The sequence below is a fragment of the Chenopodium album genome, chromosome 22 (assembly GCF_948465745.1).
Source record: "Chenopodium album chromosome 22, dcCheAlbu1.1, whole genome shotgun sequence".
NCBI classification, from domain to species: domain Eukaryota; kingdom Viridiplantae; phylum Streptophyta; class Magnoliopsida; order Caryophyllales; family Amaranthaceae; genus Chenopodium; species Chenopodium album.
Window position 1 is genome coordinate 14776018 of NC_137855.1, and position 23868 is coordinate 14799885.

The following is a 23868-nucleotide window of genomic DNA, read 5'->3' on the forward strand; positions in this document are numbered from 1 at the left end:
ACGGTCAAGATTATCCTTAAACCATATCCACTTCTTCAAATTACATATAGAAGAAGTTAAAGGGCCTTTATATATAGGGAAGTTGTAACAAAGAAAAAGTTGTGACAAGAAAAAGAATTGTAATAGTATTAAGTAAAGAGGAGTGATTTAAGTGTTACAAAATTAAAATGGCTTCCTCCGTCATCTCCTCCACCACTGTCGCCGCCGTTAACCGAACCCCGGCTCAAGCTAGCATGGTAGCTCCTTTCAATGGCTTGAAATCAACCGTTGCCTTCCCTGTCACCAAGAAGAACGATGACATTACCTCTCTTGCTAGCAACGGTGGTAGAGTCCAATGCATGCAGGTACTACTACTACTCTTCTAGTCTAGTTACTAATTGGATTATGAGGTTATGTATAAATAAAAAAAAAAAAGGAGTAAAATAGATGTTTAGTATATTGTACAACACCTACATATATAAGTTTTAACTAGTTTAAGGGTAACCTTAATCTACATTGGGGTGACCATTAATCTACATTGGGAAGTTGCGAAGCCACACTATCCTAAGTGGGGTCAAAATTACCCCACTTGAATTTGCTAAATAGAAATTTTCAAGTGTGTAATTTTGGAATTTGTCATATTTTCTATTAAAATTTGATAATTTGATCCTAATAGAATTTAAACAAATATATTTTGACCCCACTTGATTACATTTCTGTATTCGCCTGTATAACTTTTATTTTGTCATGATTTTTATTGTACATTAAGTAGTTAACGTACATTTTAAGAGAGTAGTTTAATAAAGAGTTACATGTTTAGAGTTAAATGGGTGTACATTACATTGTATGACATCTAGTTCTAGGATATAACTAGTTTTAGGGTGACATTTAACCTACATCGAAATAACTTTTAATCTATTATGATTTTTATTGTACATCAAGTTGGTAACTTTAAAAAAAAGGTTTGATAAAGGGTTATTATGTGCAACCTGCCAATCTTCATACATTATGAGTAATTTTTTACTTGGTGAATTTCCTGCATAAGTAATACTTGTAGCAAATAAATAAACTCTATTTTATATTGTGGTAGCTTTATATCTAAGTAATAAGTTTTTATATTAAGAGATGTTCTTTATTATATAAGGATTCATAATAATTGTAATTATTGATTAGCAACATTTTGTTACAATACTCCGTATTATAATGATATATATCAAACAATAGTGCACTGGGATTTTCAGTGACATATAACGATTTGTGTTATTTGTTTCGGTGAAATATATTTATTATTCAAATAAATGGTAGAAAATCTTGGTTGTTGATCATGAGCTGAAATACTTGTTTGGAACACAATAAAAATTGTTGGATATGTTACAGGTATGGCCACCAATTGGCAAGAAGAAGTTCGAGACTCTATCATACCTTCCACCTTTGACCACTGAGTCTTTGCTTAGTGAAGTCCAATACCTTCTTAACAAGGGATGGGTTCCTTGCTTAGAATTCGAGACTGAAGTAAGCTTCAATTACTACATTTTTTTAGATTTTTCGATTGAATCAAAAGTGGTTTGAACTTACATATAGCTAACAATTTTTAAAATTTATTTTGTTAATAATGTAGCACGGATTTGTATACCGTGAGCACAACAGGTCCCCAGGATACTATGATGGCCGTTACTGGACCATGTGGAAGTTGCCCATGTTCGGTTGCACTGACCCTGCTCAGGTTGTCAACGAGCTCGAGGAAGCCAAGAAGGCGTACCCCAACGCCTTCATTCGTATCATTGGATTCGACAGTTTCCGTCAAGTGCAATGCATCAGTTTCATTGCCTACAAGCCCGAAGGATACTAATTATTATGTACTCCGTATATTTGATTTTTTTTTTTTTTTGCAATTTTTGTTCTGATTTCTTGAATTCCATAATGTACTTGGAGAGAAATTCTTTCTTCAATGTCTAAAGAAAAATACATTTACTAAAGCTGCTTCACATGTCATTTTTTCTTAAACATGACACTAAGCACTACTACTCCTTCCGTGTTGTAACAAGTGTTATCTTTACTTAAATAAAATAAGAGGTAGGTGAGGTAATTGAAGTATTAAAAATTATATAAGAAAGATAGTGAAGTTAATATTTTATTGAAAATTAATAAATATTATAGGAAAGAAATAATACGTAGTAAAAAAACAAAAAAAAATAATACTAGATTTGGGTGGTAACCATGAGATGATAGAGATATTATTTAAATGTAGAGTTCTGCCAAAAAATAAAGTGTGACACTTATTAATAAAACACAGTCGTATTTAATAAGTGTAAAACTTTTTAAAACATGGAGGGGGTATACAAAGTTCATAACACTGACTTATTGAGAATACAACAGTGATAAGGCAGTTAAGACATCTAAATTCTGATAGCAACAGTATTGACGAATGATATTCGTGCTTGACGGGCTACTGAAACATCCTTTGAAGCAAAAGGAGAAGCCACCAATTGAGGTTTTCCCTGGCTTCACCACTATGACCACACTGACGATTAGCCTCAAGTTCAACACCATGATATGACCACACTGATGATAAGCTTCATGATCACCCTGATGATTAGTTTCAGCATATTCCTTGCCAATTTTTACCATCTATATGACTATATGAGTGTTCAAGGTAGCGTAGAAACTTCAATAAAAACAGTAAAAATCAAGGCACATACTACCACCATAATATAAATTCTCCTTCAATTTTGCATGAGAACCCAAAATGAGTGTTCTTAGTCAGCAAGCGAAACAAAGTGGAATAAACATGAGTGACAAGTGCAAAAAAAAGCTATCGAACCACCAACTATTGTAACTAACTTCTTTACACTCTCAAATCCATTGTTAGCATTCCCCTCGTACCATAGCATCACAACAATATATCACATAACATATCCAATCTTTTATGTTGCATTCTATTTTGGAAAATTCTCTTAGGTAGACCTCTAATATTAAACATTCTCAGTGGTAAAATGCAAAAAAAGTTAATATCCTTGGTAAACTATGTTTTAAAAAGTTAAAGTCAATGGTAACATTTAGCAAGATAATTAGCATTTTAAGCGTAACTATGGTTAACCATGGTTAAGAACCACCTCCCCACCACCCCGGCACCACCACCTCTATCCCTCCCCTGCACGCAATCCCCCTCCCCCACCGCCTGAAAACCGCCGACATCCCTTTCCCCCCTAACCAACCGGCGCACAGCCTCCTCTCCTACCGCCGACTTCATCCCCCCTCCCCTTTCCCCTACCCTCGACACCACCAGCCCCCACCCACACCCTTTCCCGAAACGATAAATCCCCAACCCTAAATCCCCACTGGCGACAGATTTTGCTTCAACAAACATCAAATTAATTTCAATTACCTGTAATTCACATAATTTCTTATTCAATTGTGAGGAATTAGGATTTCGATTACCAGAAATTCACAAATTTAGTTCGATTTTTTTCATCGTTTTCAATGGTGGTGAGGTGCGAGAAAGGAGAGAAGATGGGGAAGGGTGGTCGAAGGGGTTGGGTACTTGGGGTGTCGGGGTGGGGGTTGGGTAACCGGGGTTGGGTGTCGGGGTCGGGTACTTGGGGTGTCGGGGTGGGGGTTGGGTAATCGAGGTTGGGGGTTTTCTGGTAATCGGGGTTGGGTGTCGGGATTCTTTGGCTACGAATTGTAGGAGTTTTGGGTGGTGGAGGTAGGCTGCGGTGGTCGGGAAGGGGTGGAATCGGGGCTGTGTGGGAGTTTCGGCCTGGTTGGGAAATAGGGGGTGACTGAAAGCCGGCCGTCGGGTTTTTGGCTGGGGGAGGGGGAGAGGGAATGGTGGCAGGATGGTGGGGAAGGTGGTGGCAGGGTGGTGATTTTATTTTTTATTTTTAATTAATTTTAGAATGGGGGTATTTTAGGCATCACAACTTTTTTTTACTTAGAATGGTTAACCATGGTTAAGAAATGCCTAATTACATTGATTGAGGTTACCATTGACTTAACTTTATAAAACATAGTTTACCAATGATATTAACTTTTTTTGCATTTTACCACTGGGAATGTTTATTATTAGAGGTCTAACAAAGAGAATTTCCCTTCTATTTTTTATGATTTTTTTCACCCTGCAACATAACTCCTTAACTATCCAATCTTTTGTCTTGTATGAAACGGAGTTTAAGATTCCCAAAAAAGTACTCCGTATTTGACAGTGCATCACTCCCTAAATTCAACATATGTTGAGGGTACAGAACATCATTATTTAGTTGTTCAATTTGTGTAACAATCATTGGATTCATTAGTTCCATTTCTAGAACAGTCATTGGATTCTCTAATTCTGTGATCAACGGAGAATTTTAAATTGTAATCATTTGTTCTTCAGAGGTGTATGTGTTGATGCTGGTCTTGCAGCTATAGCTTCCACTGATGCACCTCCTTCTTCAACTTTCCTACTCCTTCAACACATGTTGGGTTAGTGTAGCCCAAATTACATAGCCCAACTCATTACATCTCAAAGGCTTCTCAAGTTTTCTAGCAAATTCTCGTATATTGAAAAAAATTATGGAGAAGGTCGTTTTAGATTTGTGTGGAGAATTTAAAGATTATGTGTGTAGAATTCCACACACTCCTTCCACCTCCATACATCACCTATAAATAGTGGTGTTGAGCGTCATTTGGGCTACATATCCTCCAAAAATGGCAAAAGTTACAAACATATGGGGTCGCCTAAAATGGAAAAAGTAACAAACATTCGGAAACGGAGGGAATATTACATTATAGCAATGTTAATCGCAATAGGCACAAACTACAATAGTTAAAAAATATATATATATTTTTCCACTTAATTTAAGCACAGCAAGTCAACACAAATAAAAACAACAAATGAGACAATTTAAGCGAAACCTACTCACTAGCATACTTATTTGGTTAACAAATAAATCGGTATAAAGTAAATGATGCCATGTATTTTGGTGATGTGATGATCCATGTTGATGCCAAGGTTATACTTATGGCACTAGCTAAATAACTACTCCATAGTTAATAAATAAGTACGGCTTCTTATGTGAACTTAAAAATGCAAGTTTTAAAAAATCATAGAAAAAAAATAGAATATTTGCCAAAAATAACTATTTGTTTAATTCTTTAAATCGTGTATTGGGCCAAGATTTACCCTCAAATTTATCATAATATTCAAAAAAAATGTCTTTATCTGATGAGTGTTCTTACTCAGCTTGCACCACCCACAACTGTAACTATCTTTTTTACCCTCTTGTATCCACCGATAACATTTCCCCCTCATACATACACAAAATATCACCTGACATACCCAATATTTTATGTTACATACTATTTTTTTTTCACCTTGCAACATAACTCTTTACAATATTGAATCTTTTGTCTAGCATTAAATGGACTTTAGGATTCCCAAAAAAAATTTTACAGTGCACCACTCCCTAAATTCATCATCTGTTGAGTGTACAGTTATCATTATTTAGTTGTTCACAATCATTGAATTCATCAATTCAATTTGTGTAACAATCAATGCTGGTCCTACCTTTGCAACTTCCACTATTAGGAATGACAACCGATCGGATCGGTAGGATGGAGCTTCGCTTGCATCCACCCGCTCACTCCATCCGCTCCACCCGATCCATCCGTCATTTGCGCGTGAAATTGGTGGATCGAATGCTTAGCGAATGATGATTATAATTTTTTACTTTATTAATACATCAAAATTATTGATATTAATTTTTTTTTTTTTTGGTGAGAACGAGGGGCAAGCCCCAAATTGATATATGAGTGATGATTATACATTTTGAACGAATAAATTAAAATTGTCCTTAAAACATCCGCTTAAACCGACCTTAAAGTTCACCATCACTACCAAAAACGATCAATTACCTCAATTGGCAAAATAATTCCAAACAAGCTATAGATTGGGTTAAGAGAATGCTCAAATTTAATTACCAAATACATATATTACATGTATTCAAAATAATTCAAATGTGATAAATAAATCTAATAATAAAAAATAAAATCTTTAGGATTTATTAGATGTTTACAAATAACTCTCCTCCTTTCTCTCTCCAAAACCCTAGCCTCCATTGTTGAATTTTGAAGGGGCTTCCATTGATTTTAATCGGCGGAAAGCCCCAATCCTTGTTTCTTATTAGTTTTTTTAGGTTTATAATAATGCTTCCTCCTTTTGGGAAGAACTTTTCTCCCTCGAAAGAAAGGGTTTCCGATCTCCTTCGAAAGATAAGAATTTTCGACCTCCTTCGAAAGACAAGGTTTATCTCCTCTTTTCGAGGGGAAAATTCTTAGTTTTGCATCCATGGTAGTAGATCTAATGAATTGTTATGAAATTATTTTGTTGGTGAAAAAATTATCAAGTTTTCGAATACTGACAGATGAATTAGAAGGAAAATATTCTCACAACTACAAAAGATCGTTAGATTGTCTCTCCAACAAGGCTGTAATTTTCAGCGATATAAGCGGAAAATGCTCCGTAGTGCAAGATGTACTCGACGATCGTAGTTTTAATGAAGGAAATTTCTATTTGATTCAATATCTTATGTATGTGTTAACGTCGAATCTCTATTGTATATGTCGTATGACTTTTAATTAATGAAATATTTTTGCTATTCAAAAAAAAAAAAAAAAAAAAAAAAAAAAAATTGTTTACAGATAAACTATATGAATAAATTAGAGAAATAAACCAGAAAATAGTCTTAAATCAAACAAAATTAGAGTTTAAGAGGGGTGGTGAGCATGTCGCCGGAGTGAGTGTCGCAGACTCGCAAGTGAGGAGTGCTGGAGTTTCACTGTGTTTGAGAGAGAGGCAGTGACGCCAGGGAGGCATTTTACAGGGGAGTTTCATTGAGAGAGTTTCAGTGAGGGTCTGACTGAGGAAGACGTTCATACTTCATAGAGGCTTCAATTTGGGTTAAAATTTCATAAAATAGGGAGCTTTTATATTTATTAGACATTTAGACAGGTATTTTAGAAATATGTTTTTTTTTAACTCTTTTTTTTTAGTATAAATATATATGTTCTGTATATAAGTTTCAAAAATAAAATTTGCCAAAACATAGAGGCTTTCTCATTCTCATGTTCATTACATTTTAACAATATGTTCTTTACAATTTCATACTATGTTTTTTACAATTATACGTAGTATAATATGTTCTTAAACAATATGTTCTTTTACTCTTTTATACTTCTTTAATATGTTCTTTCCGCCTTTTTGTTTGGAATAGATGTACCATCCTCCACGAACCACACATTGTATATAATTGAATACTTTCATATTACATCAAGGACTATTATAGGATTATGAAACAAATTGTACTCCCTACTACATGTCTACATTGCCCAAATCAGCATTGATCTTCGCATTTATTAATTTATACTTATAATGAACTCACGATCACTCTATAGTGACAGAACAATATGATAATCTACTCAAAATTTTGGTATGCTTTACAGCACTGTTCTACAAGGTTTTCATGGGTATGGATGCTTGCTTTCTAATGCCTATAAACAATTTCAACAAGAGAATGGTGGCATGGCGCCATTGCCACAAGTTTCTAAAGTTCTAACTGTACAATACTATCTCTTTAGCCAACCTGCCCAAGATATTTAAAATAATAAGAATGAGCACCTGCAACACTTCTGTTAGTTCTGTACAAGATTCTCAGCCATTCTCATTCGAACTTTCCAAGCCTCCGAGCTGTTATCCAAAAGGGTTCTCTCGTAGAGATCATAGCCTTTTCTGGATCTGAGTGCCACTGGTAAAGTGAACAATTAAATCTTCTACCGGCCCAGCGGTGCACATCTCAGTCGCCATCAGCTGAAACCGCAAACTGGGGCTATCTACTGGCCTGGAATAGGCAATTCAATATCGCTCAGTATAAGTAAATAAACGAAAGCATCAGACACCAAAAGAAAAATGAAAGACAATGGCATATCATGCAGCAGGATAAGTCTGTAATTCTCAGGGATCATAAAATCCCTTCGTCTTTAGCTAGTCATTTCAAAAATCAGTAGCTTGTAGGGAGAGGCTCATTAACTTCATTAAACATCTTTTTCTCCTTCAGTAAGTCAGAAACTCAGAACTGGTTGTTATGAGAGAGGAACTTAAACTCTGAGCAAGCTTCTCACAAAATTTCTATAGGCATCTAACTGATTTTCTCAATATGGCAGCTTATAAACTCCCCATATTGACAACAGCTTTTCAGCTAATTAAGAGGCTAAGTTAGCTAAAGTCTTCCTATAGACCAACTACAGAATATCAATCAACAACTAGCATCTTTTCATCAACCTTTGCCAATTTTATATTTGTTCAATGGCAATTGGAAACTTTCATATAAAATCACTCATTGCACACCATTGACCTTTTACCCAACCCCAACTCAGGAGGGAGAGAGTGTCAATAAAATAGTGTTGCATCAGTGGAAAATCAAGTTTAAGTCGAGCTAGAGATAAAAGTTTTTTTAATCAATGATGAGCTTTGCTAATTTCCTAGGTATATACCAAAAAACCAGGGCCAGGCCAGGGCCTCTGAGAAGGCTGTTGCTGCGGCTGCATATGTCAGTGAGAAGGCAACTCATTTTCACGAACCCTTAATCCCAATCTAACGAGGTCGACTTATTAAACAGTTTTTATCTCCAGTCGTTGTCAACAATGATTATTCTCCCTCCAGCTCTTCATAACAAGTGCTCTATGCTCTTGTAAACCCAATTTCCACAAAAAATTCTTCACTCCTTGATATCCACAATCCCAACTAGCCAACTGTCCTTCGAAACATCTTAATATCTAAATATATGCCTCAAGGTATTCCAGCACATCCATCTAAACATAAGCATCTCTATTACGTTCAGCTTCCTAATATGATCCTTCTCAAATGCCCAACTTACTTGAACCATATAACAGCACTTGTATAATAGCTGACTTGTAGAATATACCACAATCACTCAATACTCCTAAATCCTAGTTGTACGAATGGTTGAACAAATATGGATCATCCTTTACCAAAATATTAGTGAGAACATCTTATCTAATCACTTTCTAAAGCTAAATACAAAAATTTAGGCCGAGATATATATATGTATATGTATATGTATATGTATATGTATATGTATATGTATATGTATATGTATATGTATATGTATATATATATATATGGGAAGGCTCTCGTGAGAATTTTTCTTATGTGAGAATTTTTCTTATGTGAGAACACTCTTTATGTTCTTATTTTTTACTCGTATGTTCTAAATTTTAAATCTGATGTTCTAAACTTTTCCTTAGGTGTTCTAAATTAAATCAAATGTTCTAATTTAGTATTCACATGTTCTAAACCATAAATTAGTTAAGTTTGATGTCATAAATTTTAAATAACTTGTTCCAAAATTTCAACTTATATGTTCTAAATTTTAAAACGTGTGTTCTAAGATTTTTAATTATATGTTCCAGATTTTAAATCGTATGTTCTATTTTTTTACACGTATGTTCTAAATTCTTTACTCACACTTTCTATATTCTATATCAGTTTGTTCTAAATTTTTATTCACATGTTCATAATCTTAAATCAAATGTTCTAAATTTTACTCATATGTTTAAAATTTCATAAAGCTAATTTTATAAATTTTTAATCACTTGTTCAAATTCTTAAATCAGATGTTCTAAACATATTAGTCACACAAATGTTCTAAATTATTACTCATATGTTTAGAATTTTAGTTTGAGTCATATGTTCTAAATTTTAATTCGCATGTTCTAAATTTTTACTCACATGTTCTAAATTTTAGTTTGAGTCACATGTTCTAAATTTTAACTCGCATGTTCTAAATTTTTACTCACATGTTCTAAATTTTTAGTCATATGTTCTAAATTTTAAATCTGTTCTCATATAAGTATGAATTCTCACATATGGACCTATTCTCACCGGATCCCTCCCCTATATATATATATGCAATCTAATCACTTTTGAAATCTCAATACAAACATCTAATCTAATGTATTGCATAGCCACATCTGCAAACCTTAGAGACCGAGAAGCTTTATGTGAAGCACAACCATCTAGAAGACCACAGTATCAATTGAGCTTAGCAAAGGGTAGAAAAAAATGAGAAAAATAAAATAATTTTAGCTAGCATACCTTAAGCAGTTCCAACTACTCTCTCATCCAACTGCAAAGCAATAAAGGCATCCAATTTCACCAGCCATAGTGCAACAGCAGATGAAGTTTGGGGCATATTTTGAAAGTGCATGACAAAATCTTCGACTGTAGACTCACATTTGTGTATGGCATTGCATTGCAGCACCCAATCCACATTAAGGGAACCAACAAAATCACCAAGAACCTATTATGCAATAAGCAGGGAAACAATCAGTGGGAACAAATATACATAGATATAGAAAAGCACCAACAAGAATGATATAAAGTGAAGAGAAAACGAGAAAGCAATAGATCAGATATATATATTGCATACCTGTAAAAGCTCATGTAATGAAGAGGTGCGTCTGAGCCGCCTGACCCAAAGCTTGTAAGCAGATTTTTTCCATGCCCCAATCAGCGCACCTTCTGGCATAAACAACTGTAAGACAAATGTTAGTTCAGAAGCATAAAAGAGATCTGAACATCTTCCAAAGAACTTATTTGTCATAACTAAACAGATAAGTCATTATAAATGTATACTCTGTTAAATAAAAGAAAAAAAATTGGGAGAGTCGGACTCACGCTGAGTCCAATATATCTGAAAATAATAATCAAATATCTGACAATAATATTCTAATATATGATATTAATAATCTAATATCTGACATTAATAATCTAATATCTGACATTAGATTATTAGATTTTTAATGTCAGATATTAGAATTTCAGTTTCATATATTAGAAAATTATTGTCAGATGTTAGAATAATAATGTCAAATATTAGAATATTTTTGTCAGATATATTGGACTCGCGGTGAGTCCGGTCTCACACAAAAGCTTATCTAAATAATATTATATGTTTTACAAAGGTGGAACAAGATTCTAACAAATCAAGCAAAGAATAACAGGGATATCCACAATCACTAGCCCATAGAAGTCAAAAGCCTACCCTCTTCAACAAAGAAGCTTGAATGTAAAGCCAATCACATAAGCCTATCATTTCTCAAACCAAATAATCTAGACACAAAAAGTAATTAATACAATAGACTGTTTGGTTCATGCAAGGAAAAGAAATCAAGAATATAAATACTATTTCCAATACTTTTTTTTTTGTTCGGTTCAACCAGGGAATTCAAGATAGTCAAATAATATGTTGGCCAAACTCCTAAGGTCACTTAATAAGTTTGGACAGCAATAAACGCACCTCAATCACATGGATTGCAGCTTTGAGAGCCTGTAGCTTTGATGGTAAAACTTTATGCATTGGGCACATATCAGCATCTTCACGGGAATGGCATTTAGCCACATGGATAGCATACTTTTCTTCAAGATCAAAGTCAAGCTCAAATGTTGTATGGCATGCCTTACAGTGCCTCTCATCTCGCCAATACAGATCATTACAACTTCCACACCTTGTCCATGAATCAAAAAATGACCGCTTCCCACGTCTAACAGCATGAAGATTGGAGTAAAAGTTGTTCCATATCCACAAGTCATAAGCTTGAAGGCGTTCATATTTCTTTTTTTCCTCTTCTACCTTTTTCTCAAATATGAAAGGTGCAGCACCAGATGATGTAACAGCATTAAATGAAGTCTCACCCAATGAATGGTTATCTATTTCAGATATGGGTGACAAGCTATCTTCATTGGTCCTATCTATTTCAGAGAGACCAGATTGTGTTGATTGGCTGACATTAAAATCAGCTGGTACCCTGCTCATCATTTCTTCAACAAGAAATGCCATACGCTTTTCCAATGATGCCAACAGGACTGCCTCTCTCCTACCTTGACCATTCAAAGAAGCCAACAAGCCATACAGAGCCTGCAACCAAATTGAGTAGAAAAACATAAAAGACGTAAGATAAAAGAAGAAAGGAAATAGAGGAGATGGAACTTAATACGGAAAATAGAAATACTAAATGTCACCTCTTCACTATCAATCACTTGCCACTGACCATCTTCAGAAGATTCAACATAGATTTGTTTATGTCCAGGATCATCAGCATCACAAGGACCCAAGAAGAGCCAGTATCTGTTATACCTGCGATCAGAACCCAAAAAAATTGTTTGAATTGGATGTAGAGCATCTCCATTTCCTACACCATTGAGGCCTTTTTTCATGCTAGAATATCTATCTTCTTTGCAAACCGTTGATAACACCACGGATGAATCAACAGCACAATTATCTGAAGACAGACGCCCGCTATCTGTAACATTGCCAAAGGATGAGGTAAGCAAGCTAGGTCGCTTTACTGTAGATCGCTTTATTTTTCCTCCAGATCCAAGCTGATAAATCCTTGGAACACATTCTGCAAGTACTGCCGATGGATCCTACAAAGCAACCACAGATTTAGTATAAATAAATAAATAAACTTTAGAAAATAGCCAAGAAACATAAAGTAATCATGTCAACTTATTCTCCTGAGGAACTAGATACCTATATCACCTAGGGGGTCAAAACTGCAAACATAGGGGATTGATTGCTGGTCTTCTTTCAGAATTAAATAAGGTTGGGAACTTAATGAGTGACTAATATATAAATCAATTAATTGAAGAAGAATCATGAGTCTCAACCAAGATACAAACCATTCATAAAACAACACCAGTGTTTAACCATTAAGCAAAATCAGGCCTTTTGTAAAGACATGCAAATTTCATGGATTGACACCATCATAAACTTGTTAGCATTCTAGCACAACACAAGCACCATAATACAATTCTTAAAAGTATGAGCAACCCAAGTCTACACAATATAAGATACAGATTGTGAACATTTCCAAACTAATGCAATCACAATATTCTTAAATATTATATCTATGTCACAGCTATTTACCAGGTGAAACCTTCTCTCAACAAGACTACAAATTAAGAGAAAAAGGAAACTAAAAAACACAACTGGCAGTGACAGAAGCAGAGAGAAATACATATGCAATTAAAGCAAAAAGTTACTAATATCTATAAGTGAAATTTTTTATTTTAAGAATTGTTTCTAATGCCTAAGAGTCCTAATTAAAAACTTCTACCTCATAATCTCATAGAGAATTGGTTCTTTCATAGTGTTAGGTTGAAAACAAGGATAAATAATTTTTCAAAATCAAAATTTGCAAATTCAAGAAGTTCTGAGTGTCACATCAAGATGTTGACCACTTTTGAAATAGTGAAAACAAGTAGGGATCAATGTATGAAAAGGCTCAAGGCACGTAAATGCAACTGTGCACCTCATTCAAATGAGGCTCATTTAATAAAAAGCAAAAAAATATTCTAAAATATTAAGCTGTGTGACGCAAGCTGTGCACCACTGTGCGGTGCATCTATGGTGTGCCTCACCAACAATGACGAATAGATAAGGTGCATGGCCTATGTCACCTTGCACCTCAGTGAGCCTATAGACTGGTAGGGATAGAAGGTACTCCTACCATCCATGTTTTAGAATATGTAAAATGAAAGTTCTGAAGTCAACTACAAATAATTACTATCTTCTTGAAAAGACATACCTTAGAATGGGATTTAGCCAGGCAAACTTTTCAAACTCATGAAACAGAGATGTCAAGAAACACCAATCAGTGGGGGCATTTTGCACAGAGAGGCTTGGGCAAAATGAAAGCTTTTGACCCATCTAGATGTTTGACCGGTCAAAACCTCTAATGTTAGTGTTTGGTAAAGTGAGGTTCAGAAGAGTTTTTTGGGCCTAAACATTGAAAAGGATACAAAGAGGAGAAATAAATATTCTATCCAAAAGTTCTTCAAATTTACACTTTTTATCATGAGTTTTCAAAACTTCAATAATCAATTATGCAAAATCCTTATTGGTAAGGGAATTTTATCAGCTAATGGCGAGTGCTTCTTTTTTATAATGGGAGTAATTTTATAAATGAGCAGCAGTAAGTGCAGATTGCAGAGGATAAATTTTCCTCATAACAGTAAAAAACAGATCATACATTCGCCTATATCCGTTGAGTATTCCCCATTGAGTAATTCTTAAATTCCTCAGCTGTCTTAGCGCACAAAAATAGCTAATTAAGTAATCCTATTATACAATACACCATCAATCAACACGGTTCTCTTAAACACAAGCACCACATAATCTTCATAAAAGAATTTTGCCACAATATCTTCTCTTTGGCCACCATAACCCACAAAACAATTGCAACAGATCCATAACAGTATATGGGATTATCCAATACTCTTCATGCAAAGCAAAAATCCCCCTCCATCCTTACAAAGTTACAATGAAGGAATTGTGAGCACGTCTCCATATTAGTACAAAACTTACACATATCAGGCTTTAACAAAATACTTTACTTACAAATAAGCAAAACAGCTAATACAATCAATTAAGTCATACCAGCTACTATAAAAAGGCTATCAGCAGCTAACCACTAATGGCCAAAGAGAGCCATATAAGATGAAATTTCAGTATGTTAAGTTGCATTTATAGTTGGAACACATAACATATAATGAATGCAGTAGTGCTTTGTTTGGGAGGAATCTAAGGAGACAGCTTGTTTATGACTGTGTAGGTCTTTCAAAGGAAACAAACTAACAAAAGGCATGGAAAAAATGAAACAATGAAGATTGAAGTTATGATCAAAATCTAAGTCATTATAACATACCTCCATCCTAATGCTAGATCCAGCCCTTACAAGATCAATAAGAGCTAGTAAGGCATTCAGCTTTTCCTCAATGCTTAGGTCCGAATATTCTCCCTCCATGAGACCTAACAGCCATGACTCCCCAGGATGACTTTCGTCAATTACAGAGGAAAGACTCAATGGATTACTTTCAGGAGACAGATGATCCATATTAGGCCTTGAAGAAGATATTCCAGAGTCACAGTCTGCATTATTACTAAGAGAATTGGAAAGCCTGGATTCATCATCAATGCTTCCACAATCTTCGTTATCCGACAGAGCATCTTCATCTTCCTTCATGATTGATGCTAAACGTAGACGATATGTGGAAGACGATATTTTTTCAAATAATGTTATATCACTAGCCAAAATTGAGCAAATTGAATCTTCAAGTTCATCATCTGTTTTCCCCAGATTCAAGTTCGCAATCTACAAGACAAGACCACAATATCATAATACGGTATTACGTAACTACAAAGTGACACATGTTTGCAATCACATCAGACAGAGGAAGATTGGTATACACTAAAACTCATAGACACACCTGTGAAGATTTTGCCAACTCAGTGACCTTCATTCCACTGTTCCCTTGCTCAAACAAAATGCTAAAAAGTTTTCCCTTCAATGTATCAGGCTGCAATCCGTACTTGGCCATATGATCTGTTTCCTGGGGGAAAAAAAAAAAGACATATATCCAAAAACATCAGTTCATGAAAGCATAGATGCTTGTAATGCATAGTATAAAAAAAGAGATATGACATTTGATAAACACATACATCTGAGCCACAACTCCTGGAAATCAAACCTTGAGAAACAAATATAGATAGTGAATACACAGCTTAGAGCCCTTAGGCTATGCAAGATTTATGGTAAACAGAATTAATCATATACAACATCAGCATCACTTTGTGGTAAACAAATATAGATAGTGAATACACAGCTTAGAGCCCTTAGGCTATGCAAGATTTATGGTAAACAGAATTAATCATATACAACATCAGCATCACTTTGTAGTTGAAGAGCAATTAGTAAAGTGGATTCAAAAACTATCTGGTAGAAGAGATAGTTATATTTAATTATATCCTTTTCAGTTCTAGATCACTCACTTGTAGCCAGAGCCTAAATGCTAGCAAATATACCAAGAAACTGCCTCATCATTTCTTGCCCAATAATAATTGGGCCAATCTGATAAAATGGGGAAGAAAACAACAGCCTAAACTAATAAAATGCATTATTTCAACACCAAAGGCATAGAAATAGCATATTAGAGCAACACAAATTCATCTCGTTTGCCAAGGAACAGCACAAAGCCACAAACCTTGGTAAGGCATCCTTTACTTTGGTTACCATCTTTTGATCCAAATCCAGCAGCAATCAGGACTTGTCGCAATATTTCAGTCCATGTCAAAGGATTCAGAGATGTCTTCCAAAAGTTCACAACAGAATCCTGTGTCTCAGTCTGCCACATTACAAATTAACAATTACTTCAGCTATTTTTCTGAGCAGCAAAAAAATATGATGCAGATTCACATCATGCTGGGATAGCATCCCTTCCAAAAAGCTAGACTTACCATAAGAAGCAAATTCAGAAACATGCCGTTTTTATTTGAATGTATGGAAAGCCCATTAGAAATCTCATTTTGAATATCAGATAGCAACAGTCCAAGGAGGCATACATGTAGTTTCCCTAGTAATGAGGAATCCTGAAAGCCAATTAGAGGGGGTCAAAATTTTATCTTTTAATACCTCAACTTATTATTGAGATGCAAGATATGACATGCTACAAAAGTCAAAGAAATAGTGGAGCAATCTAATTGGTAATAGTCAAATTTTGCAGCAAGGAAAACAGAGTAACTCACCTTATCATGAAATGCCTTTGCAAAATCATCAAGGGTAAATGGATAAACATCTAGTACTACAGCATAAGTATACAGAAAGTGAAGAGCCTGTTCACAAATATAATATTCATCAATACAAAGTTCAAGACATCTGAAACAAATCAAGTATAAAGATCAGAACCCCAGCAAAGATCTCAACATATTCCTTAATAATGCTTTTATTAATTAGGATAGCTAAACAAACATCAATGTAAACATAAAGTGTCTATAAGCATTGTAAATGCATAAATTCTTAACTAAGACAGCAACATATGGGAAGCTCACTTGGCACTTTATAAACATAACGCCTAGAACCGTAGAAAATACTAAAAAAATATCTAAACAAATAAATCATACCTTTAAGGGTCTTTACAGTCACTTAATAACAAACAAGACTATTATATTCCGAATATTATCAGTTTATTTCATTGTTTGATGTATGCATCTATATCTTAAATTCAGAAAGAACAATCACATTAATATACCTTAAAAAGTTTCTTCTCAAGCTCCAAGGAAGAGTTCCAAGGTTGCATATGGAACGGCTTTCTCATTCTAACAGATTCAGGGGGGAACTTAGGCAGAAGACCTGTTTACAACAAAGCATTGGTAGTCTGTAATGGAAAGAAAATAGTAGTTTTTTTATAAACTCTCAATCATCCAAGAAATTGCTTCACACTTGAGCTTATAACAGAGAATAGGAATACTTACTAGATGCATGATCGAAATAATTGGGAGCACAGACAGAGAATAAAACTAAATGAGAATTTTGAAGGGAAGAAACAAGATATAATACCTACAAGGCCATTCGATATCTCTGCCATCTTTCAGTTTGTGGTTTAAGGATACTAAGTCATTTGATATATGTTGAACAATAAACTCACAATCAGTTATATTAATTGTGTCAGCTTTGAAAACTAACAAAAATCTGGAAACTTTTGGTTTCATAATCTCTTTTAATCTTATTCATTTTCAAAGAAACTGATATTTCACAATAAAATGAACAGGATCTAAGTTATTGGTTTTAATTTTTTATAACAAATGAAAGTGAAGTTCATGTTGGGACGCCACAAAATGGTAATTGTGAACTTTGAAGCTCTATAAGAGGCAGAGTAAGCAAATAGTTGCCATTTTTAGGGAAAAGAATTAACAAACCTTTGCAAAGAGAACAGCCATTATTTCCAGTCTTCCAACCATTAGCAAAATGAGCACCACACGTTAGCGGATTTGGTCCAGCTTGGAGCTCCCTCAGCTCAAGTTCTTCATCATCTGCCTTTGTTGGAAATGAACAGAGATTTTCGTCATGGCCAGCTAAATCCAAAGCAATTTTGCAACAATCTTTGCGTGCCTTCTGAGTTTTTTTCTGACTAGAATCAACCTGATACATGCCAGGATAAGTTACTAAAGTCCTTCCTGGCAATGCTAGTACTAGATCGTTCCATACAAAATTGAACAGGTTTACCTTTCTACGTTGAGGAATAGGTTTCTTCTTCTCCTGCACTTTGTTCACTAACCTTCTCTGGGGTTCAAGTAAAATAGAGCAAAATCAAAAACTCAATATTCCATACAATTGGACATAAAGCTGCAAACATTTTCTTAAAAAATTAAACTAATCTCATAGCAGTGATTTTCCAGCTACCAAAGAGCATAGCACATCAAACATGATCCAAAATCTAGATATATCACGTACAGCAGCAGGTTTTCGTCTCAGTGGTCTCCTCTTGGAATCAGGATTCGCCAGCTGTGAAGCAGTCATAAATCCTTTGCCCATGCCATATGTTTTTCCCAGTTGACTATTTTTACGTGCAAGCATCTATGAAAAGGAATAGATGATGGAAAAATAAATATAAAAGCCACAAAATTATCAAGCAAAAAAATTGATTTGTTCCAGTACCTTTCCTCTTTTGGATGCTCCTACATTATCTTGAAAAGAAGCAAGATAATTCACCAGCTGCAAGTCTGACATCAGACCTTTCCCCTTTCCATGCTTCTTCATAGGAGTTTTCATTCGATTCCATTGCTCAGCCTCTAAAACAGCTGACTTTGTCACCTAGAATTGAAGCAAGTCACGAATTAAATGTCATGCGCTTCGTAGTCAATTTGTCATGTAGTGCATTATGTTTGGAGGAAGCTGATCAGAATTCACCCCATTTTCGGTCTTGGAATCCTTTTAAGATTTAAAGGGAATAAGGAAAGGCTGCAGAGGCACGATAATTTAATGGCATTTTATGTGGTTTATGAATTTTCACTTATCATTTCAAGAACCGCCTTATTTTGTGATTTGGTAGGGGGCAAGGATAACTTAGCTTCAGCTTCCTTTTAAGCTGAAGCAGCCGGAAACCTAGGACTTTCAATAGTAAATTCAAAAGACTCAAAAAAATTGGATTAATTGCTTTCATTTAAGGAAAGCTTGCCCTCTTACCTTGTACTCACTGTTTGCTGACAACATATATTTTCTTTCTTATCATGAAAAAAATTACAAATCAAAAATAATTAGAGAATACAAAGAAAGTAGACAAGTGGTTTACAGAATAGAAAACAAAGCAACAAATTTAACCCAAAAATCTTTTCCTTGGAATAATTAAAACAAAAATGCCAAATCAGACAATATGCCATCTTCATTCATTCTATAAAAAAGTTTGCCCTTACCTTCCTCCTTTTTAAGTCCCTTTGTTCACCTTGACATGCAACCTCACAACATCTACTATCTGGTCAACACCAAGAAGTAAAAAGAATGACCATTGAGGGGGAAGCAGGGATGAAAATACGAGATTAATACTATATCTCTAAAATTTATAAAGCGCATATTGGTGATTGCCTACACATGAATGGGCATGTGAATAATTACAGAAATAGATGAATGAGACCAGCTGCTTGAATTGCAGTGAAATTAATATGGATGCAAATTTACAGTTGATTTTGTTCCTTATTTCTTTAAGAAAAAATATTGAAATCCAGATATGTCTAAAAGTGATTGACTACGATAAGGGACCACAAATACTGATACTATAAGTCATCTAAGCTTTCACATCTTTCTAATTGGATACATCATTTTTCCCTATGTTTAACTGGTGATCCAGCACCAAAAGGCTGCCCAGATCCATCAGCTTGTTTATTTCCTTTTTCCAAAGATTGTGACAAAAGGTTGTACTAATGAGACACCGAGGAGATGCCCATCTACAGTAAGAGGACTACACATAGCACAAAAGCACTATGATGTAACTTTATCCATAGAACTAAAGAACCCGCCACTGTATCTGGTTGTCAGTCTTGTCACATGAACTCTAGCATGCAAAAGTTTGTCAGATCATCTTTGCCCTTATCCCCCCCTCCCCTGCTGAGCCAGGTTTCAGCAAACCAGGAAAGGATTGAAGGAGTTCAAGAGAAATGAGTGAAGTTCATATAATGGGTTATCCTTCCTGAGTGCCTATTATACAGAAAGAAGTGCTAATTTTTAAACTCAACAAGCTTCTGTCCATTATACAAAAAAAGAAACATAAGTCTTCCACAAGATTCAGTGCCATTTCTGTCAATTTCTCTCTGTGCTATCTCAAACACTCTAACATTGAGGCTCTACATTTTGATATCAATTTATTTAGGCATTTGACAGATTTTACTTAGTAGCAAGAGCACCTACCCCATTCTATCTTCTAACACTTATAAATTTATATTTGCTCAAAATATAATCTTCTAGCACTGTTATCTTCTTCATCGATAGTTTGGCCCACATTAAGTATTACAGGTGTAACAGGAATCTAGTCAATATTTCAATGCCAAGAGCAACAAGAAAGGGGCTCAGGAGACAATCTAATCACAAACTACATACCAAATAGAGTAACAGCTCCACTAGAAACAACATTCAGCTATAGAAAATTCACCAAATTCATTATCTGAAATTCAGAAGTAATTTTAGAAAAACGAAAAGATCTACACACAAACTAAATAGTTAGAAATAGCCATTCTCTGTTCTAAATCATAACCTCCAAGGTTAGCAAGGCAACCAAAGATTAAAATGTGAGTAACTAGAAGAATGCCTCAGACTTAAATTTTATTTCACTATGGCAAGAATTTATCCCAGCAGAAAAATTAGATGCCTAAAAATGAAAATGTCTCGCATGACACCTCAGTTCAGTATCAGCATATGGAAAAGAAAACACTACATTACTACATAGATAGCTAGAAAGGGTGCAGAAAAAGAAAGAAATGAGATGATTAACCCCAAACAAAGCTAAACATTTATCCAAGTCAACACCAAGACAAAATACTTCAGGCGAAAAACATATTTCACAAGACTAAAGATTGGTAAGGCAAGCCAGGGAAAAAAAGTTAAATATAACATAGCTGTAACTTCCAATAGCAAACACTGACCTGGAATATCGCTGTGGCCTTGAAATGCTGTTTCAGGAATAGGATCAAACTCCACACCAAGGGGAGGACCATCTTTCCTGAATATCTTCTTAAATATATAATCTGAAGAATACAACATATCTTGAATTAGGCCTGGTCTTATTGTACAATCCCCGTGCTCTCCTAGCTCTAAACTCGACAAATTCTTCTTTTTCTTTGTTTTACTCTTCCCCTTTGCTGTGCTCTGCACAGACCGATTTAATCCTATATTTCTGCCAGCATCTGGATTATCTCTTCGACGCCGCTCAACGTACCATCTTCTCACCTGCTCATAAGTCAACCCTAAAGCTGAACTATAGTCCTCCAGTCTACTCTGTGTCGGGTTTTTATCATCTGTTCAACGAATCACCCAAACAATCACCTTAAAATCACTAATTCCACAGTAAACTACTAATAAACAACTCAAATAGTAATCAATAGTCATACAATTAATTCGAAATGAGCAGAAATTCCTGGATAATAGACTAAACAGCAACTAAATTAAAAAAATTGAATTCTGGAGATTATACTGATAACTAAAATTATAGCTCAATTCCTAATAAATCCAATACAAAAAAAAAATTAAAACAATCATCGCATTTCCAGAACACGAACTTGAACGGACAAAAACGATTGAACAAGCTAGAATTATCATTTTCCTAAAATGTCAACAAAAATCAAACTTACTAAGTGAATTTACAAAAAAAATTCAGAAATAATTCATCGATTATAGTACAATTACTACCAAAATTGCAATAATTAAACAGAAATGAGTGACAAATTAGCAAAAAACTTGCCGAAAATTTCAAATTAAATTCAAAAATGAGTTACAGAAATCAACAATAACAAATTACCAATGTACAAATACTCCAACGTTTGAATTTGAAGAGGATTCTTCCTGAACAAAGTATATCCAACATCGTCGTCTTCGTCGAAGTCACTGAGACTGGTTGTAGGAGAGAGAGTGAAAGCTCCATTGTTACGGTGAAATTGAGCAGCCATTAAAGTTGAAGAAATTCAATGAAGAAGATAATAATGGTGAAGTTTAATTGAGGTTTTGGATAGTCGCCATTTTTAACGTCATAAAATAATTTGTAGAAGAACGAAGAAGAAGAAGGGTTGTTTGTTGGTGGTGAGTTTAGGGTTTTAGGCTTTAGGGGTTTTACATCATCCTTATTTTAGAGCTAACAACGGAAAATATCTCATTTTCCTTTTTATTGGGATTTTTCATTTTTGTAACGTGGAATTATCTCGTTTTTTCTATCCTCTTGCAAAAATGAATATGGTATTGATGGCCACATATACGGATATACCCCTAGTGACCTAAAAAATTTTGTAAAGTAAAAAAGAGGCCGGAGAAATATAAGTATAATTTAAAAGGCTTTTTCATAAGGGTAATTTGTTACAAGAAAGAATAAATTTAAGGCTAAACGTATATATTATAGGAACTATGCCAATGTTATTGTTAACTAAATGGCTAACACTTGTTGTAACATTTTATATGGCTGGTATGTATTCAATTATCTATACTAATGTCTATATCTCTATTCTTCCACAAAAACTTTTGTGTATACTCAATACACTAATAACTTTAATTAGCGTAAATCAAACAATTTAAGGGTAACCTTTATTTAATTTGGGGCAACTTTAAACCATATAGGAGTATAATGTTATTAATGGAATAAATTTTTTGAGAATTGAGCAAAATGTAATTACTCTTACTACAAGATTCGATTTTTACTCAAAAAGAGTAGTTTTATCAATAAAGCATATGATAACTTTTATTTATAACGAAATAATTTTTTATCATTTTAAGATACTTTACTTTAGATGAACAACATTTATTATAGTATCATATTAATCACACTCAACTCCTATAAGGGTATCTGATAGTAAATTGTTACCATGGCTCATAAAGGATGGTTGTGAATGTAAGATTGACAAGTTATTAGCTTCTCCTTGTTTCAGTGATTTCTTCTTTCTTTATGCTTAATCAATTAGATGACTTGGTGTGTTTATCTTCTCAAACTAAAATTATGTAGTTTAAATTTGTGTTCCCAACTATTTAACAAAGATTCAACCATCTCAACTCACGATAAGTCATTTACAAATTGGTATAATTATACTACCTCCGTTATATATTAGTTGCAACTTCGGAATATTTTATCTCTCACAAATAATACCCAAAGTTGCAACTAATATGTAACGGAGGTAGTACAAAAGATAATCTTCAAACCCATACTAGAAAACTACTAAATATTACAAACACGGGGGCACTCAATGGCACTTGACAAACAATTTGTGAGATGGTACTTAGGGCCTGTTCTTTTTAGCCTAATTTTACTTCAATTCAGTTCCTAATTTCCTTCTCTCATAAAATATTCATTTTAACTCTATGCAATTCAGTTCAGCTCTACTCAGTTCTGTTGAGCTCTATCCAGTTCAGTTTAGTTCAATTCAGCTCCAATCAGTTTAGTTCAATTCAGCTCAGTTTAGTAAATCAGAACATGTCCTAAATGAGTTGAAATTATTTTTGTTGAATTGATGTTATTTATAATGAAGCGAAATTATATTTACTGGATTGAAGTTATTTTTACTAAATTGAAATTGTGGGTTGCCCAACTCCTAACCTTGATATATTTATGAAAAATTAGCAAAGGATAAATTTGTAATTGCATAATAACATCAATCTTGCTCCCTTAACAGCTGGCAAACGATATGGACTAAAAGTCTACACTATGTAAATTGAAAGTTTTGCATTTTTTATCTTTTTATAATACTTATACAAAAGCTCTTTTAATTTTCATATTTATCATTTGATAAACTTATCAGTGGAGTTGGGAAT

The 23868-nt window shown here is 34.3% G+C and overlaps 2 protein-coding genes across 2 annotated transcripts; one reads left to right on the forward strand and one right to left on the reverse strand.

Moving 5' to 3' along the window:
• On the forward strand, nt 1-1955 carry LOC145603446 (ribulose bisphosphate carboxylase small subunit, chloroplastic 1). The gene is made up of 3 exons (XM_081659356.1): nt 1-344; nt 1357-1491; nt 1598-1955. The coding sequence occupies exons 1-3, from the start codon at nt 168-170 to the stop codon at nt 1826-1828; spliced, it is 543 nt and encodes a 180-aa protein (XP_081515482.1). The 5' UTR covers nt 1-167; the 3' UTR covers nt 1829-1955.
• Nucleotides 1956-7682: 5727 nt separating this feature from the next.
• Nucleotides 7683-22278, reverse strand: LOC145604670 (homeobox-DDT domain protein RLT3-like). The gene is made up of 18 exons (XM_081660584.1): nt 21878-22278; nt 21006-21377; nt 19287-19345; nt 18532-18687; nt 18328-18450; nt 18100-18156; nt 17793-18015; nt 17126-17226; nt 16623-16709; nt 16335-16466; nt 16082-16222; nt 15308-15430; nt 14746-15192; nt 12059-12463; nt 11337-11954; nt 10467-10571; nt 10133-10337; nt 7683-7856 (listed from the first exon to the last, which is right to left on the reverse strand). Exons 1-17 carry the CDS (start codon nt 22023-22025, stop codon nt 10134-10136), a joined length of 3501 nt encoding a protein of 1166 aa, XP_081516710.1. The 5' UTR covers nt 22026-22278; the 3' UTR covers nt 7683-7856; nt 10133.
• Nucleotides 22279-23868: the final 1590 nt, after the last annotated feature.